Source organism: Pseudophryne corroboree, chromosome 5, assembly GCF_028390025.1.
Source record: "Pseudophryne corroboree isolate aPseCor3 chromosome 5, aPseCor3.hap2, whole genome shotgun sequence".
NCBI lineage: Eukaryota > Metazoa > Chordata > Amphibia > Anura > Myobatrachidae > Pseudophryne > Pseudophryne corroboree.
Window position 1 is genome coordinate 619,132,956 of NC_086448.1, and position 20,158 is coordinate 619,153,113.

At 41.8% G+C, this 20,158-nt stretch overlaps 1 protein-coding gene across 5 annotated transcripts in view; it reads left to right on the forward strand.

Annotated features, from left to right (window-relative positions):
• The window catches only part of DLGAP1 (DLG associated protein 1), a 1,173,524-nt gene that overhangs the window by 860,053 nt on the left and 293,313 nt on the right, over positions 1–20,158 (forward strand). For all 5 annotated transcript variants that reach the window (XM_063923535.1, XM_063923539.1, XM_063923537.1 and 2 more), the window contains 2 exons: positions 11,662–11,839; positions 13,409–13,649. In XM_063923535.1, the coding sequence (XP_063779605.1) occupies positions 11,662–11,839; positions 13,409–13,649 (419 nt within the window). The remainder of the gene's footprint in view (positions 1–11,661; positions 11,840–13,408; positions 13,650–20,158) is intronic.

Below are 20,158 nucleotides of genomic sequence, written 5' to 3' on the forward strand. Positions count from 1 at the left end.
AACCTGTATAATAAATGTTTTTTTATTTTTTTTATATTAATTAAATGCTGTATCCTTGGATATCTTTTCCGCTAGGAATTTATCTAATCCATTTTTAAACTTATTGATAGAGTCCACCATTACTACCTTCTCTGGCAAAGAATTCCAAATCTTTACTTTTCTTACTGTGAAGAACCCTTTTTCTCCGTTGTGTATGGAATTTTTTTGCTTCTAACCTCAGGGGGTGTCCCCGTGTCCTATGTAGTGTTTTTTTGATAAACAAATCGTTTGATAAATCCTTGTATTGTCCCTTAATGTATTTCAAAATATTAATAATGTCTCCTTTCAATCGCCTCTTTTACAGGGTAAACACATCTAACCTTTTAAGTCTTTCCTCATAATACAGTGCCTCTAACCCCTTAACCAGTTTGGTGGCTCGCCACTGAAACTTTTCAAGTTCAAGTTTTTTATAGTGAGGTGCCCAGAACTGTACACAATATTCCAGGTGTGGCCGCACCAATGATTTATACAGTGGCAGGATTACACTCTCATCCCTTGTCTCCATTCCCCGTTTAATACATGTAACACCTTGTTTGCTTTTGTTGCTACATTTTGACATTGCGTACTGCTACCAAGTATATTGTCGATGAGCACTCCCAAATAATTTTCAACTACTGTTATCCCTACATTTTCCCCATTTAATTTATAGGCTGCCTGATTGTTCTTAGTCCCAAAGTGCATAACTTTACATTTGTCTGTATTGAATCTCATTCTCCATTTATCCGCCCAGACCTCAAGTCTAGATAAGTCATACTGTAGAGACTCAACATCCTTGTCTGAATTAATTACTCTACATAGTTTAGTATCATCTGTGAAAATTGATACTGTGCGTCCCTCTCCTAGGTCATTAATAAATATGCTAAACAACAATGGTCCGAGTACTGAACCCTGTGGCATTCCACTGAGCACTGAAGCCCATTCAGAGTACATGCCATTAATCCCCACTCGCTGTTCACTATTGAACAGCCAATAATTCACCCAAGTACAAATAGTGTCCCCTACCCCAAGCTCCCTTAATTTGAGAATTAGACTCTTATGTGGAACTTTGTGAAAGGCCTTATCGAAGTCCAAAAAGATCACATCCACTGCATGACCCTGATCAATATTATCGCTCACTTTCTCGTAGAAGCTTAAGTTAGTTTGACAGGATCTGTCCTTCACAAAACCATGCTGATTCCTAGTAATAACCTTGGAGGTATCCAAGTACTCAAGTATGCTGTCCCTTAATATACATTCTAGTGATTTCCCCACTATAGATGTCAAACTTACCAGTCTATAGTTACCGGGGTGAGTTTTAATACCATTTTTAAATATTGGAACTACCATTGCTATACGCCAGTCCTTTTTTATCATTCCCGATCTAATTTACTCTCTGAAAATCAAATATAGGGGTCCCGATATCTCTACATTAAGTTCCATAAGAACCCTGGGTTGGAGTCCATCCAGCCCAGGAGATTTATTTATCTTAATTTTACTTAGTCTCTTCCAGACTACATCCTCATTTAACCAAGTACCTAGCATCGTGTTGTTTTCGTAGCTTGCTATGCTTTACTCTCGTCAACCAGTCCTCATTCGTGAATAATGATGAAAAGAATTTATTAAATAAATCATCTTTATCCCTATCATCATTAATCAAGACATCCAACTTGCCCTTTAAAGGCCCAATAGTCTCCCTTTTTAACCTTTTTCCGTTTATGTACTTGAACTTTTTGGGGTTTCTTATACTCTCCTTTGCGATTTGTTTTTCGTTTTCTGTTTTTGCTGCTCTCATTTCTTTTTTGCATTTTTTGTTACAATCCTTGTAGAACTGGAATGATTACACCATTTTGTCAGACTTAAATGCTTTGAAAGCACGCCTTTTTTTATCCATTTGTTCCTTGACCCTCTTATTAAGCCACATCGGTTTGAATTTCCTACTCCTGTTATTGTTGACTATGGGAATATACAAATGAGTGTACTTATTGAGCGTAGTTGTAAAAACATCCCACGTTTAAGCCGTATTCTTACCATGCAATACAATTTCCCAATTGATGTCCCTCATTGCTTGTTTCAGCAATATGAAATTAGCTTTCTTAAAGTTAAAAGTTTTAGTTAGACCCTTATATTGTTGTTTTTGGAAGCTGATATCGAATGTGATCATATTGTGATTGCTAATTCCTAGGGTCTCCCCTACTTTAGTATTTGATATTATTTCCTCATTATTAGTTAGTACTAGGTCCAGTATAGCCCCATGCCTAGTTGGTTCCCCAATTACCTGGGACAAGTAGTGATCTTTTAGCATGTTTAAGAACCTATTACCCCTAGTTGTATTTACTGTTTTGGTGTTCCAGTTTATGTCTGGGTAATTAAAGTCCCCAACAATAATGACGTCCCCCATACCTGCAGCTTTTTCGATTTGCTGCCAGAGTAGTAATTCGTCAGACACACTAATATCTGGCGGTTTATAGCATGTCCCTATTAGAAGTTTCTTTGTATCTTTACCCCCACTCAAAATCTCAACCCACCATGACTCCCTGTTATCTCCAGTCCACTCATAAATTACTTCCTTTAAAAACGGTTTTAAGAAAGATTTAACATATAGACAAACACCCCCTCCCTTTTTATTAGTCCTATCTCTCTTGAAGAGGGTGAACCCCTCCATGTTTGCCTCCCAGTCATGTGAATCGTCCCACCATGTCTCTGTAATGCCTATTATATCATATTGGTCATTAAGTGCAATTGTTTCTAATTCCCCCATTTTACTTGTTAGGCTTCTTGCATTTGTAATCATACACTTAAGTTTGGTAATTCCCTGATCCGTGAGTTTTGTTGTGGATAATGTTTCCTTAGGAATCTAAGTTTCCCTTAAATTACCATCGCTGACTATTTTTCTCCTTCCCCCTCTCCACCCTCATTTTACTTTATACATCCCATTTTTCTTCACTCTCTAGTTGTCCCACTAATTCTTTCTAATCCCACCCCCCCAGGCACCTAGTTTAAAATCGCCTCCAACCTTCTAACCATCCTTTCCCCCAGCACCGCTACCCCCTCCTCATTCAGGTGCAATCCATCATGACAAAAAAGATGGCTCCTGACTGAGAAGTCTGCCCAGTGTTCTAAGAACACAAGCCCCTCTTTACTGCACCAGTCCCTGAGCCACACATTTACCTCCCTAATCTCCCTCTGCCTCCCTGGACTAGCGCATGGCACAGGTACTATTTCAGGGAATATTACCTTAGATGTCCTTGCCTTTAATTTTTGGCCTAGGTCCCTATAATCTTTCTTAAGGACATCCCACCTACCACTAACTTTGTTGTTGGTGCCAGTGTGCACCAAGACCACCAGGTCATTCCCAGCCCCTCCCAACAATCTTTCTACCCGGTCCGCTATGTGCCGTACCCTAGCACCCGGGAGACAACACACTGTACGGCGATCATGGTCCCGGTAGCAGATTGCCCTGTCTGTTCTCCTGATAATAGAATCCCCTACCACCACAATCTGGCTAGGTACCTCGCTTTCTTTTGTTCCCTTTGTCCTGGAGGGACCACTCCTCCAGTTGCTATGGAACGGTCTCCTCCAGTGCCGTCATTTCCTCACTGTCCTCCCCAGAATCTTCATCCAATCGGGCAAATTTATTGGGGTTTGGCAGATCGGAGATGTCCTGTCTCCCCCTCTTCTTCCGTCTAACCGTGACCCAGCTAGCTACCTGATTATCCTTGTCCTCGTCTACCAGTGGCCCCCCCCTGTAACTCCTCCACCATTCTATTTAACCTCTGCTCGAGATTGTGAATCTCCCTCAGTCGCGTAACGGTTTGCTCTAGATCATTTACCTGGGCTTCCAGGGCTACTGTTCGCATACACCTCGCGCAGATGTATTCACACTGGGCCGGTTGCTCCATGTGCGCATACATCTTACACGACATGCACTGAGTGAGAGCCTCAATCACGGCCACCCCCATTTTGTTTAAGAAAAAAATACCCTCTAACTCCCTGTACCTTAGAAAAACAATACAGTACAATACAACGATACAGACTATGCAATACAATACGAACAGTACAGACTATGCTACATAATATGATACTATAGCCTAGCTGTGGATGTAAACAATTTTCAACACAGTAAAGTAAGTGGTAATGCAATGTATAAAAGATATATCAATAGAAAACAGTCAATAAAACAGTCAATACAATAACAAATATGATACTTGCGTGTCTGGGGGGTGACGGCCATCTGCAGTAGTACCTACTCACTGCTACTTGCTCCCCCTTGGTTGGCTCTTTCCAGCAGCCTTGCTCAAGCATCAGCCTCAGTCAGCCCCTGCCACTTCCACTTTCCCAGCACCTTGCTCTGCTGTTCCCTCTGCTGCCCACGGTCACCCCCGCTGATGGGACTGCTTTTTTCCGGCTCCCCCCTGGTGCCCGGCTTGCACCCAGCTCCCTCGTGCACTCACTCGTGCGCGCGTCACTTCACTTCCGCCCTCAGCCTGCATAGCCGCTTCCGCCCACAGTGCTCGTCTCTCACACGGTCAGCACGCTCGTCCTCCTCCAACTGCCAGAGAATAGTCAGTTTTGCCGTCACCTGTGTTAAACTATTTAATTGATAAGAAAGGTGTTTCAACACAGGTGATTGCCATAATAAATTAAGAAGGAAGTCCAGGTTGAGAGCATTTTATCCCTCCTGGAATGGGTCATGGTGGGAGGTATAGATTGTGTATATTAAATGTATAATGGTTTATATTAGTTTTAACTAATAGTTTAATAATGAGTGGGTACTGTGTATAGCTCCACATAATTGAAAGACAATTATTTTATAAACTTTTCTTGTAGTGGAACAAAGACAACTTAACCTTTAAACACATAGAAAAATAAAATAATTTATCTTGTCACATGCAAGAATAGCAGCAGCCTCTGTATTATTTACACACTGGGACAGGACTCAGGAGGACTCTCTGTGTGTCTCTCTATCTCTGGACCCAAATGTTTTAGTTGCATAATAGTTTAAACAGGACTCAGACACAAAGGTGGGGAGGAGGAGAAGTTGGGATCCCTGTGTCACTTACAGCTCTCTCCACCCTCCTATCTCTCCTCTGGTCAAATAGCTCTGTCAGCAGTGCATGAAACATGATATTCCTGTGTCTCTGCCTGCACTGCATACTGTCTTACTGGCATTCTGGCTGCTGGTTCTGCTGCTGCTTAAAAGGGAAAGCCAGCAATGTTAGTGTGCTCAGGCCGGGGGGGGGGGGGGCTGACAATGAGGGGTCCGGGGTACAATATGCCCTGCATCCCCCCCTTCTGGCTATGGTGTAGGGACAGGACTCTGTGTGTACGTGTGTGTGTGTGTGTGTGATATGTGTGTGTGTGTGTGTGTGTGTGTGTGTGTGTGTGTGTGTGTGTGTGTGTGTGTGTGTGTGTGGCATCTGTGTTGAGTGCTCTCCCTCCCCAGGTGCTGCTGACAATATTACTGATGGCTGTATTGCCCTGTGTAACTTGCTGCACCAAGCCAGCTGTGTTTCTGCAGGTGAGGGGGCGATGGGGGGCACCTCACTGCACCAGTTTACTCACAACACTAGGGTGATGGCTGTGACCTGGCTAATACTGTACGTATGTTCTCCCTGTGTTTGCATGGATGTAGTGCAGGGACATAAGAGTTACATTATGTAGGGGGTAAGAGAGGCTCCTGGCACTGAGAGCCTCCACCATTTGTGCCTCCCCAGCTGCTGACCTCACTGCACGTCGTTGTGCCCGACAGCACTTAAACATTTAAAATCCTAGCCAGGACTAAGTACTGAGGTAGACTAGACACAGGTACCCACAAATCTATAAGAGACTTAATGCATAGACGTTTACTAAGTATTAAACTATTTGGCCCAGTGGCTAAGGCTGAAACAGCCTCAAAATATGCAGATTAGATGAGTGTTTGATTTTATATTTTTCTTTTTATTGATGTACTCTAAATGCCGGCCGGTGTTCTATTAATGTATTGTAATAATCTGTGTTTTTAAAAATAGTAAAAAACCTAGATTTATAAATCTCCTATTGGCACTGTCTTCTTCTGTAATACGTGTCGTCCTTTTGTCAGTGTCAGTGTCAACCTAATGCATGTCGACCATATGGGGTCAACCTAATGACTGTCAACCTAGACATTGTAGATCTTTTATACCCTACCCTTTAGATGGGAATCTGAATTGAATTTTACATGCATCTTAATTCTAATTCATTTTAGGATAGTATGCTGCCTGATTCTGTGTGCCACCTCTTCCAAAGGTGTACATTAGGCAGAATAGGATTAATCATCTTAATAATTTTATATAAGATTAAATAGCATTAAAATCCAACTAAAACTGTAAAGACAAACATCAGGATCATTACTGGTATATTTGCAGCTTTAGTACCTGGCCCACTGTTAGTGCATCACTGAGAGCCCACACCTTATACAGCAATAATGTATTTCTTTCCAGGTCACCCGGAGCATGTTATTAAAACCATCCATCAATGAAATTTGTATTTTTATTTCTGTTTTTACAATAATTGGCCCCAAGACCCAGAAAGCTGCATATACATTTTTCACAGGAACAAAACTTCAGCCTAGAGGGACTCATTGCATTCAAACAGCATTTATAGACTTTTTTTTCCAACAAGAAAGGTAGATGAGACCATATCATTTTTGCTAACAAAAAGTCTAACTCTGTCTCTGTGTTCTGTAAAGGGTATTAGTCCCTGCAGGGGATATTTTTTAATACATTGTTCTTCAGCAGGTTGCATGCATTTCTCATAGTGTTCTCACAAAGTAACATCTGACAAGTTACAAGTGGGGAAGTTAGACTGCTGGTGCTGCGCGGCGCCATGCTTTTACATTTCAAATGAATATGTCCTATGAAAGAAAAAAAATTTGTATGGAACTTTCGTTTGATTTTTTTTTTTTCCAGATAGTTTAAACTTACATTTCAGCCATAAAATAGTGTCCTGTTCTTTCCATTACTTACAAAAAAGGGTTTTTATTGAATACATTTTTCTTTAAATCAAACGCTATAAATACTTCTGCACATACATAATCTGATTTTTCTATATGTTTGTATACAGGGGCGTAGCAAGAACTTTGTGGGCCCTGTAGCAACATCTTGAAGGGGCCCCCGTCCCAATGCTTCTAGAGAGACACTTCTCTGCAGCAGTTGTTAATTTTATGCCCTATAATAGCATCCTAGTTCATTTTCTGACCCATAGTAGAGCCTTATTTAATGTTATGCCCCATAGTAGTGCCCTAATTTCTTTTATGCATCTAAGTAGTGCTTAAGTTCATCCATTGACACATTTCAGTGCTGCCAGTACACATTATGCTGGTCAGTACACCCAATTCACATTATGATATAAAGTGCTTCCCGTTCATATTGTGCCTCATAACAGTGCCTGATTCATATTATATAACATTAAAATGTCCTCCAGTTCATTTTATACCACACTACAATGAGCAGGTCCAGGGGCATACCTAGATATATTGCAGGCCTCAAGGAAAAAGTTTGAATGGACCCCTACGTACCAACCAATGGTGAAAAATGTATATGTAAATTTTAGAGGGCAGGTGGGCCCCTCTCAGCTCTGGGCCCCATAGCAGCTACACTGCCTGCACCTATGGTAGCTATGCCCTTGTTTGTGTATGTTTAGTAATAAGGGTACCGAAATTGTACTCTCAAGGCATGCATGGAAATAAATGTGAATATTCACCAGTATGCACACATCTATGTTGCCGCATGGCACCACCTCTGTCCGTCTCTTTGTAGTAGTAGTAGCAGTCATTACTTATAAGTGGTGCATGGGATCTCTCCAAAATCAGATGGATCTCTATTTATGTCCAATTTACCATAGCCCGTAGTTCCAACTAAATGCCCAAGACAATCTTGCACTCATCTTAAATGCCTATTTGCGCATTCCCAGTTGCCACCCAGTTACACACCTTCAGCCGCAGGTTGAGATGCCACTAAGTTGCTTATGATTCTGAATTGCTTGGACAAAGAGCATGCTCAGCGATAAAAAATCACAAGCTCTGTCTGTAACACGGACTTGTGTGCAGCTCTACATGAACTTCAAACTCTCTGTCCAATGACAAAATCACCAACTGATTTTGTCTCTTCAGATACAGTGTACTGGTTATTGGGTATTAGAAAAACACTAATAATGTAGTTTAATGCTAATGTTGCCTTATTTAAATACCTTACCTGAGACACAAAATTAAGGGCATATTCAATAAGTCAAAATCATGCAGGAACAACATTTCTGCATGAATAGTAATATTAATAATACTAATAATAATAATAATAATTCAGTTTTGGGGGGATTTAACAAAGGCAGCAGATATCGGTGTTATATAAGCAGTCCAATGGGGGCTGCTTTTTCATAGAGAGAACAAAAGAAGGAAAAAAACGTAAACATCAGAGATAGATATTGATGTGTATAATGGTAATGTGCCTTTAGTTGTACCAACAAATAAATATTCAATTACTAATCAAATGCTGTGTGAGATAAATACAGTTATTTATTGCAACGCATTTTGTTGAGACAGTCAACTCCATCAGAGGCTTGTGCTGTTTATTATCAAAATAGCAATTGGGGTCTGTGGGGAAGTACCCTGGCAGAATTCTACGCAGGAGGGGAATATTATTTACCCTTCTATGTTTTAATAGCTTTGAGTATTTACAATGCATTAGAATTATGTAATGTGCATATTTAATGCTACATTCCAAATTTAAAAAAATTCACCAGACATTTGAGAGCAATAGGGTTTTATTTAAAGATCCACCTCGTTGCCTGCTCCCTATCAAACGTCCATGCATCCACTTACCCTATACCTCACACTCACATTCAGGGCTGCCAAGAGAAATCCTGGGCCCCGGTACAACAACTTCCTGTCCCTCCCCCCCCCCCTTCCCACCCTCCCTGATAGTGATGTGACTACAGCATGCTGGGGGCATGACCACACCACTTTGGGGGCATGTCTAGCACTTGAGCTGCACCCACTCACAGGAGCATGGCATGCCTCCCAGGGAAGTAGAGAGCCTGGCTGGACCCAGGTACTTTTATGGGGGCATGGCCTAACCACATGAGGTGCGGCCATGCAAAAAATACAGAAAAACTTATAGTTTAAGCACCTCCCTGGCCACAATGAGTCCAACACACAGCAGCATGTGCTGCAGCTGCTGCTTCCAGGTAAGAGGAGGAGGACCTGGGACCCCACTGGGCCCCTCTATCAGACCTGGGCCCAGGTAATTTGTACCCCCGCCCCCTCTCGGCACCACTGCTCACATTGCTGTATGGTCAGACACCTAAGCTAATTGCATCGTTAGAAGACGAATGACACATGAATATGATTCAAAGTAGTGATGTCAGAGAAAATTGTTGGAATATGTGGTATGGTAAGCTATCAGTGAGCAGTCAGCATACAGCCCATTTCTTGACCTGTGGGTGGGTTTTTTTTAGTAGTAATGCGATTGTACAGCCATACTCATGGAGCGGAGCATACATGTCACCAGCCGGTGACTGTTTCTGAGTAGCAGTGCAGGATGCACACAGTATCAGGCTCCTAACAGTAATAGCAGCTCTCTGGTGGTGTGGAATAGGGGCAATCGCAGGTCTCTCTGGAACTAAATTGAAGACATCCATCTTCCACTGTGGTGCTCTAGAGATGGCATAGAGCCGCTCATGTACAGTAATAGGGTCAGCGGTCATCTTGGTTAGAGATATGAAGCTTCCCTGTAGGAACCTAAGTATAGAGTATGCACAGTAGCATTTTTCAACTATAACAGAAATAAGGTTATGAGCCCTTAACACGTGTATAAATATGCATTAGTTCTAAAAGGAAATTATTCCCATGTTGCAGAGGAGTAACTAGTCATATGTAAGTGACTCATGTACTGCCAAATGGCACAAGAACCAAAGAATGGTACAGCATGGAAGACAGCTAAAGTTTTGGGCCCCATAGCAGCTGCACTTCCTGTATCAGGGGCAGTTACACCTTTGCCATATTGCGTTCTTGCAAAACTAGGATTTTGGCACTTGCCAAACCAGAATAAAAAAATAGCACAAGTCTTTTAATATGCCAAATAATACATTATTCAGGCATGTTTATAAAGTCAGAATTGAGCTTAAATCTGCATTTGCTGAATGTGTCAAAGGTAGAAAAGTCTTGACTTTAGCATCCTGTGTAATGCTTTTCAGTTAAAGACCAGGGCTGTTTCTAGCCAATTTGGCTCCCAGTGCGAGATTTAAAAATGCGCCCCCCATGACATAAAAAAGTGCCCCCCCCACACACACACACCTAGATGGAAAAAAAAAACATGCACACGCACCCGGCAAGGGGGCATGGCCTCATTTAAATGGGCATGGCCTCGTCTGAAAAGACTACCTCACAATCCAGTTTTTGACCCTGCTCCAACAGATCACGACCACCACAGGAAAAAAAAAATTCTACCATATTAAGCCCCACACAGTAATGCCCACTGCACCATATTATGCCACACACCGCAATGCCCTTGATACATTAAATCCCCACACTACAGCAGGCAAGAGTCCCCATTTCACACATTACGGCAGGTGTCCCCATTTTACACATTGAGAGAGAGAGAGAGAGAATACTTACAGAGGCGATTACCACTCTTCGGCCCGCCTCACCAGTCGCTCCTCGCGCCGGCCTTTCCCTCTTCCTAACTTGGATCCCCCTCTGTACTCCGCTCGGGGGGGGGGGGAGTTTTGCGTCGTGACGGGGTTGCGTCGTGACGTAACCGTGAAACTCCGCCCCCCGAGCGGGTTACTAGGGGAGAAATAGGAGGGGGAAGCAGGGAGCCATAGTTAGTGCCGCGGCGGGCGCCCAGTGCGGTTGCACCGCTCGCCTGCCCCAAGAAACGGCCCTGGTAAAGACCTATCCTATATTAAGCACACTTTTTATAAGTTTCTCTCTAAATATTTCAATTAGATAAATCCAATAGACACTAGCACAAAATCTTAAAGCACTTTTAAATCTAAAACATATTGAATATAAAACATTAGATATAATAACAAATATTCCTACACTCAACATACAAATAATAAATAAATTTAAAGCGCAACGGAATATGCTGCGCTATATAAGAAACTGTTAATAAAATAAATAAATAAATAAATAGTATTATGCGTCACCTAAGAACAATGAAATTGCATGGTGTCAGGCAGAGAGCGAATAATTATCTGCATTTACTTTAAATTAGATTAACATCTACATATAACTATTTCCAAAGACTCAACTCCAAAACTGTACAAATGTAATCTTATTTTAACTGAGCTGAAACTATTAAAGTTAGTCAGTTTGGAAATGCAAACCTTCTCACTTTTACTAGAGGAAGGATTTCTGTATCAACCTTTGTATTCCAGGATCTGTGAATTGCAAGCTCTGAGTTTTAAAATCAAATGAAACTAATATAATGCACACGTGCAAAGGCACACTTCATTGCAGATGCATCTTTAAAGCAGAAACGTGTTGCTGGTTATGTTGATTAACCTATTTCCTATAATATCTATGTCCTGTATTTTTCATATTAAGTAGATTACTTTCCATGGTACACTGCTGGGAAATACATTGCTGCGTTGACATTATAACAGAGATATCTGTATGTTTTACAGAATTTCAAATGAACACTCTCCAAAGCTTCAAATTCGGAGCCACAGTTACTTGAGAGCAGTAAGTGAAGTTTCCATCAATAGGAGCATGGACACCCTGGACCCATCTGCCCTCCTTACATCTCCTAAATTCCGATCTAGGAATGAGAGCTACATGAGAGCCATGAGCACAATCAGTCAGGTGAGTGATCAGAGCCCCAAACAGTTCCAACATAAGTTTGGTGACAGATGACTACGGTGGAGTGCCAGCCCCAGCCCTGCATTGGGTCAGACAAGCTGGGGCTGATACTACCCTCCGGAGACATTCGCTGCTGCTGCTGCTGCTGCTGCTGCTTTATTGGGAGGTTAATTATCAAACCCAGAGGTGGCTCTGGTGATGCTTCCATGGATCTAAATGTCCTCCCATGCAGGTAGGGCATGTGTAGGCCTAGGCAGCCTGTAGCTCTTTCGCTTTTTTGCCAAGCTTACTGTTGGTTAAAGTAAAATAAATAAAACATTTAAAGAAAACTTTTGTGAAACCTCAAAGTGTTATTGCAAGTTTAGTTGTGTAGCCATGATCTAAAATAGGGCTGATTCAGAGATGATCGCTGCTGTGCATTTTCGCTCAGCGGGCGATCCTCGGTAGACTGTGCATGTGCATCCACCACAATGCGCACGCGCATCAGCAAACACCAGGCATCGTCGGACAGCGACAGCCTGGTGGGAAAATTTAAATCGCACAGCCATTCGCATGCTGATTGACAGGAGGAAGCTGTTTGTGGGTGGTACCTGGCCATTTTCTGGGAGTGTCAGGGAAAACGCAGGCGTTCCCAAGCGTTTTCAGGGAGGGTGTGTGACGTCAGCTGCGGACCTGATCAGCCTGTTCTGATCGCACTGGAGTTGTAAGTCATGGGCTGCGCACAGACTGCGCATAGTTGAAAAATCATTCGATGGTGAGTGTGGTGCGAATGGATTTGCAGATGTCCGCTGACTGAGGGATTTTTAGCAGCTCGGTGTACACATGCAATTGCATACTTGCACAGCGAATGTACACTCCCCTTGGACGCTGATTATCTGAACGCAGCACAATAAATTTAGCAGCCCAGCGATCAGATCTGAATCACCCCCATAGTGCAATATTGTCTTCCGTTATAGTACTAATTATTGCGCGGATATAGTAATCTATTGTTGCAGCCTAGTCAGAGACATGAAAAAGTTGGGCAAAATATTTATACATTGAGTGTGGAGGGCCATAAGGACACAATTGGACAATTCTGCCTATAATATTGAATCAAAATGCAATGAGCTAAGTACAGGGTGTATTACTAAAATGTTGCAAGTTTCTAGCCTCTGCGTTCAGAGCAATTGAGGTTGAGGCATCAATAGGGAGCATAATGCTTTTTCTGAGGGCCTGGTATCTTGCACTGCCATACCTGAAATACATACGAATCTGTTCAGATGTCCTTGTAAACCTAACCAGAAGCCTGAGTGGCCATAGTCAACCTGGATTGTTACGCCTATATAGCCAGCCACCATCCGACACCAGTTGTATATTGCCAAAAAATAATTCAGCACATGGCCACATTTCCTGTCTTCTGGTGCCTGGGTCAAGCATTTTATATGGCAAGCTCACCCCAGGCATTATGCCTTAGGATATAGTACTGTAGCATCTCAATGTAAGGTGGAAAAAAGAAAAGTATCTAATCAGTATTTATGGCATTAGTCGCCATGTCTGCCATTAATGTGCACTTATTGTATTCTTTACTCACAGGTTAGTGAAATGGAAGTCAATGGCCAGTTTGAATCAGTCTGTGAATCTGTATTTAGTGAATTGGAATCACAAGCAGTGGATGCCCTGGATCTTCCAATGCCAGGCTGTTTTCGAATGAGAAGCCACAGTTACGTTAGAGCAATTGAGAAAGGATGTTCTCAAGATGACGACAGTGTTTTGCTTAGACCATCATCACCTCCACGCACACCTACTACAGTGAGGACAATCCAGAGCAGCACCGGTTAGTACTGTCTTATTCCATCTGCAGTCAACATGGTATTCAAGCTGACTTTTGTATGTGTACCGTATAAGTCAGCAGTTATAATAAGCACATTATGCACTATAGTATGAGCAAGGCTTACTATTGCTGTAATTATTGGTGTATCTATAATGAGTGCAGTGTGTGCGGGTTCATGGTGTCCCACACCGTACTCCCTGCACCCATGTTTCATTACTTTGTACTCCTGCTTTGGTGCTGCAGCTGCATCAGAAACCTCCCATTAAATTTTGTGGCTGCCATTTTCCCAGTGATTTGCACAAGCACAGTATAAATTAGTCACCGGGAATACGGTGGGCACCATGTTTCCAGAAACCTGTGCATGCACAGTAGACTCTTGCAAAATGTCAGAGTGTACTGTGCCACAGAGAGGAGGGGGCTCCGCATGGAGTCTGCTGCTGCACACAGTCCCCCTCCTCTCCTAACCCGCCCCTGGCTGCAATATGTAAAAATATAATAAATGCATCTATTTGAATCTACTATTGTCATTTAAAAGAAAAGTAAATGCAATTAAAGTAATTTTGTATATTATACCATATGGTTACATTTTTAGAACATCGCAGCCCCTCTAGCTTTGTGTATAAGTGTCTGCGTAGTGATATGCCTCTTATATAATTCCACACTCTTGTCTTGCTAACAGTGTGATGTTTCTTTGTCACATGTTCTCAGTTATTTAAAGCAAATTAAACTGGCTTACTTATTTATATTTCAGTTGTGCATGTGATCTAATGATATTATGCAAATTGTATTTCTGGGAAATAGCATTTAAAATGGCAGATTAAAACAATTTACCAGAATTATTTTCTTATTTAAATAAGCGACACATGGCTGCTCCCACAGGGGTGTGCCTAGCAATCTCTTGGTTAAGTCGGAAACTAAACCGGCATATTATTCAGCACCTATACAATCTACCATAACTGTTTGTACATACCTCCTACTAATCCCAATTTGGAGGAAGTCTAGTTTTTCAGTAAGGATTTTCATAAGGAATGCTGGGGTTCTTGGGACGTATATGTCCTACTTACAATGGTGAGAGGGTACCACGATCATCTGCCACTGGTGTGTGTAGCAATGCAGGAGTGGTTTGTGAGGGGGCATGATCCCCATGTGGCATGACTAGGACTTATTTTTATATGCACGTCTATTTGCACAGAGAGGTTTAGTTTGTATATGTGTTTTGTGCAGTCCAAAGGATTCTATAGCTGTTAAGAATGTTTTTTTAGACTGTTGCATCTAGAAATGTGATATTTTATACATTTCTTTCCATTTGCTATGCCCCAAAATGTACAGGCTGAGACATCTTCCTCAGCCTCATTCAGCTACAGCACTGACATCCCACTCACAAAATTCATTTATATCACAGTGGTTAGAAGGGCCTCATTTGTGCTGCTTAACAGAATGTCATTATTTATATGTCTAATTCTCCTTAAAATAGCTGGAAGCAAAAGCCAGTTTAGCATTTTTCGAAGTCTTGATTATAAGCGCACTGATGTGTAAATAATAGATATGTGCGGCGGGCACTTTTTGTGTTTTGGTTCTAATTCCCCGCGTGTGTTTTGGTTTTGGGTTGGTTTTGCCAAAACCACCCTTTCATGTTTTGGTTTTGGATATGGATGATTTTTTTAAAAACATAAAAACAGCTAAAATCACAGACTTTGGGGGTAATTTTGATCCTACGGTATTATTAACCTCAATAACATTCATTTCCACTCATTTGCGGTCTATTCTGAACACCTCACAGTATTGTTTTTAGGCCAAAAGGTTGCACCGAGGTGGCTGTATGACTAAGCTAAGCGACACAAGTGTGAGGCATAAACACCTGGCCCATCTAGGAGTGGCACTGCAGTGGCAGACAGGATAGCACTTAAAAAAAACTAGGCCCCAAACAACACATGATGCAAAGAAGAAAAATAGGTGCAATGAGGTAGCTGTATGACTAAGCTAAGCCACACAAGTGTGTGGCACAAACACCTGGCCGATCTAGGAGTGGCACTGCAGTTGCAGACAGTATGGCACTTAAAAAAACTAGGCCCCAATCAGCACATCATGCAAAGAAGTAAAAGAGGTGCAATGAGGTAGCTGTATGACTAAGCTAAGCAACACAAGTGTGCGGAACAAATGCCTGGCCCATCTAGGAGTGGCACTGCAGTGGCAGACAGGATGGCACTTAAAAAAACTAGTCCCCAAACAGCACATGATGCAAAGAAGAAAAAGAGGTGCAAGATGGAATTGTCCTTGGGCCCTCCCGCCCACCCTTATGTTGTATAAACAGGACATGCATACTTTAACAAACCAATCATTTCAGCAACAGGGTCTACCACACGGCTGTGGCTGAAATTACTGGTTTGTTTGGGCCCCCACCAAAAAAGAAGCAATCAATCTCTCCTTGCACAAACTGGCTCTACAGAGGCAAGATGTCGACTTCATCCTCATCCTCCGATTCCTCACCCCTTTCAGTGTGTACATCCTGCTCCTCACAGAGTATTAATTCGTCCCCACTGGAATCCACCATCACAGGTCCCTGTGTACTTTCTGGAGGCAATTGCTTGTCAAGGTCTTCCCGGAGGAATTTATAATTAATTTAGATGAACATCCTCTTATCCATATTTTGTGTAAGTAACCTCCTACGCCGATCGCTGACAAGGTTACTGGCTGCACTAAACACTCTTTCAGAGTACACACTGGAGGGGGGGCAACTTAGGTAAAATAAAGCCAGTTTGTGCAAGGGCATCCAAATTGACTTTTTCCTGCCAATATACGTACGGACTGTCTGACATGCCTACTTGGATGCTGTCACTCATATAATCGTCCACCATTCTTTCAATGGTGACAGAATCATATGCAGTGACAGTAGACATGTCAGTAATCGTTGGCAGGTCCTTCAGTCCGGTCCAGATGTAAGCAATTGTTCCTGACTGCCCTGCATCACTGCCAGCGGATGGGCTAGGAAATCTTATCCTTTTCCTTGCAGCCCCAGTTGCAGGAGAAAATGAAGGAGGAGCTGTTGATGGGTCACGTTCCACTTGAGTTGACAATTTTCTCACCAGCAGATCTTTGAATCTCTGCAGACTTGTGTCTGCCGGAAAGAGAGTTACAACGTTGGCTTTAAACCTAGGATCGAGCACGGTGGCCAAAATGTAGTGCTCTGATTTCAACAGATTGACCACCCTTGAATCCTGGCAAAGCGAATGAAGGGCTCCATCCACAAGTCCCACATACTTAGCAGAATCACTCTGTCTTAGCTCCTCCTTCAATTTCTCCAGCTGCTTCTGCAAAAGCCTGATGAGGGGAATGACCTGATTCAAGCTAGCAGTGTCTGAACTGACTTCACGTGTGGCAAGTGCGAAGGGTTGGAGAACCTTGCACAAGACGGAAATCATTCTCCACTGCGCTTGAGTCAGGTGCATTCCCCCTCCTTTGCCTATATCGTAGGTGGATGTATAGTCTTGAATGGCCTTTTGCTGTTCCTCCATCCTCTGAAGCACATAGAGTGTTGAATTCTACCTCGTTACCACCTCTTGCTTCAGGTGATTGTAGGGCTGGTTCAGGAGTGTTTGCTGGCGCTCCAGTCTTCGGCAGGTGGTGGCTGAATGTCGAAAGTGGCCCACAATTTTTCGGGCCACAAACAGCATCTCCTGCATGCCCCTGTAATTTTTCCAAAAATTCTGCACCACCAAATTAATTGTATGTGCAAAACATGGGACGTGCTGGAATTTGCGACTTACACAGGTGATACTTACACAAGTGCTACTTACACAGGTGCGACTTACACAGGTGTTACTTACACAAGTGCTACTTACATAGTGCAGCGCTGGGCGGGGTGTGCAGCATTCGGCGGCGGGTGCGAAAGAAGCCCATAGGCTACTATAGGGTATCGCTATCAAAAGATGGCAATACCCTTGGCTGCGAAAACGTGGCGGCCGGGTCTTAGTACATATGAAAATATGAAAACGGGGGTTTTACTGCATTTTCTCTTTAGTACATCCCGCCCAATATCTTGCAACAGAGCATAACAGCAGCAACCTCATGTCCACCAACTAACAAGATAAGTGAGGATAGGTCACTATGGGGGGAATACAGTTAGATGCAGTCATTTACTGCATGTGAAAAATGGTTGTTGCCTCAGGCTTTAATGCCCTGGGCTATTTAATTAGAGCCCCTTTTTCTCGTCCAGTAAATTCCAGTGTTATCGGGGGTTAAACCCCAGAATCAGGGATAAATTCCTGGACCTATTTGTTAACACGGTCATGTCTCCCAAAAACAGGCTATTTAATGGGGATCCCCGTTAACTGCTGCCCACAGGATGCCTTTGGGACTAATTGAATAGCCCCGCTGCTTCAATTAGCCCGTGGTAAATTACCATAGCTAATTGAATTCTGCCCTACAATTGATTGACTTTGACAGCAAAAATAAGGTATGGGGTGAATTTTAATCACCCACATTTAGTCACATTTGTAGATGCTGATGGTGCTCACCTGCTATGCACCAATGTATTTTAGGGATTGAATTTAATTGTTTGCACTATTGTTTACACAAACAGTAGCAGGCAATGTAAACATGAAGTTCTCTTAGCATTTATAGACCTTTTATGGACATGGATGTTGTGCTATGTAAATATGAATGTCCAGTTCAATACATTGTGTATATTTTAATAATAATAATAATAATAATAATAATTAATAATAATAATAATTAGCATAAATAATTGTAATTACCTTTCCCCATATCATAAAGGAATTTGAATAAGGTCCTATATGCTACTATAATGTTGAAAAATCTTGATGTCATTTAAACATGAATACTTATTTAGAACATCAGTGTCTCACTATTTTTATTCTCAGTTTGACAGAGACATTGCTACTCCTTTCTGTCTTGTCTTTTCATTGAGTCTATTAACTGTATAGAAGTGAGAATTTTATACAGTAGTAACACAAATGTGCTAACAGGCTTATGAGGCATGGAAAGGTCAACGACAGAACTTCCCGCAGATTGACATCCTGCTAGGTGCACAGATATAGAAAGTAATACATGCACAGTATAAATGTAGAAATACCACTATAAAAGTAACCCTTATGTGTGCTTATTATTGCAATACTGGTATCAAATAAGGTTTTATAAACCATTTAAATAATAGTCTAAAAATGACATGTATATTATTACCCAGGCAATGTATTTATTAACGCTGATGCAAATACCCAGCAATGCCCCTGAAATACAACAGGAAGAATGAAAGTAGTGTAATTAAGAAATATTTAATATGATCAAAAGATTAATAATGTGATTTAAAAAAAGAAACGATAGACACAAGAATATTTAGGGAAGCAAACTGTCCCCAATACTAATTATATCCATGTTTGTTGGTTATTGATCCGCATCTTGGAAAGAGTTACATTTCAGGATCAGTGAGATCAATAAGTTAGCTGAAGGTGAAGTGGAAAGGAGGAAGAGAACGGACAGTACCGAGGCCCGTCAGTGCGGATTTCGGGTCTATTTTTGATGATTGATTTAATCACTTTATTTATTATGGCCATAAAAAAAGGTTTTCTTCCTTTCAGTGGTAGAAACATTTATAAATGATCCATAATTAATGTGTCTGAATCAGAATATTTTCTCATTTGCATTCTCTTCATCACAGAGCGATGAAGGCTAGGACACACCATGCCAAACACATTCAGCATGGAGTTTTTTAAAACAGGTGTGGTTTTGGTACCCTGTAATACCGAGAGAATATGTGAATGGTGCTTGCGCTGCTGGGAATAACTTATCTTTCCTGTCAGTATATCTGTTTAGAAGAGGCCACTTGTTGGTAATAATTGTTCTCTTCCTTTTTAGCCTCCTACATATGCCATATTCATGGCACAGGTCATGGATGTACATATGAGGCTGAATTTTCAGTTTTAAATGCAAATATATATATCACAGATCGGAAGTCTAAATTCATGTATTTTGAAATAATTTACAAAGTTACAAAAAATATATTTTACATAATTTGCGTTATTAAAAAAATATTTTTCAATTAGATCAAAGAAATATATATCTTTAAATTTTTTTACTGAAAGCAGAAGAGAAGTATGAAATTGCCCTGATAAGGAATACTGAATGCTTATCATTCTTGCAGGGATTTTCCCCATAGAAGACAGGACCAGGTCCAGGGTATATATGAGGAGAGTCGACGAGGTAGTCAGTTGACAGTGCAGCAGTGTGTAGAAACATTTGTGGTGTCCATGGACTCCTTGGGCAGTATCCTATTAGCCCCGATGCCATTTCGGCCGGTCAAAACGGACGGATATCGTGATTATCATGGTATCCAATTAGAGGTCGTTTTGACTGCCCGAAATAGGACCCGCAATTGCACAAACACACATGGGATCAAGGATCTATCCCCGATCCAATGTGTTATCACGGCTCCGGCAGTCCCTTATCGCTGATTATGCTTCAGGTGCCTGGCTTTACTAAGCCTTCGATAAAGATAA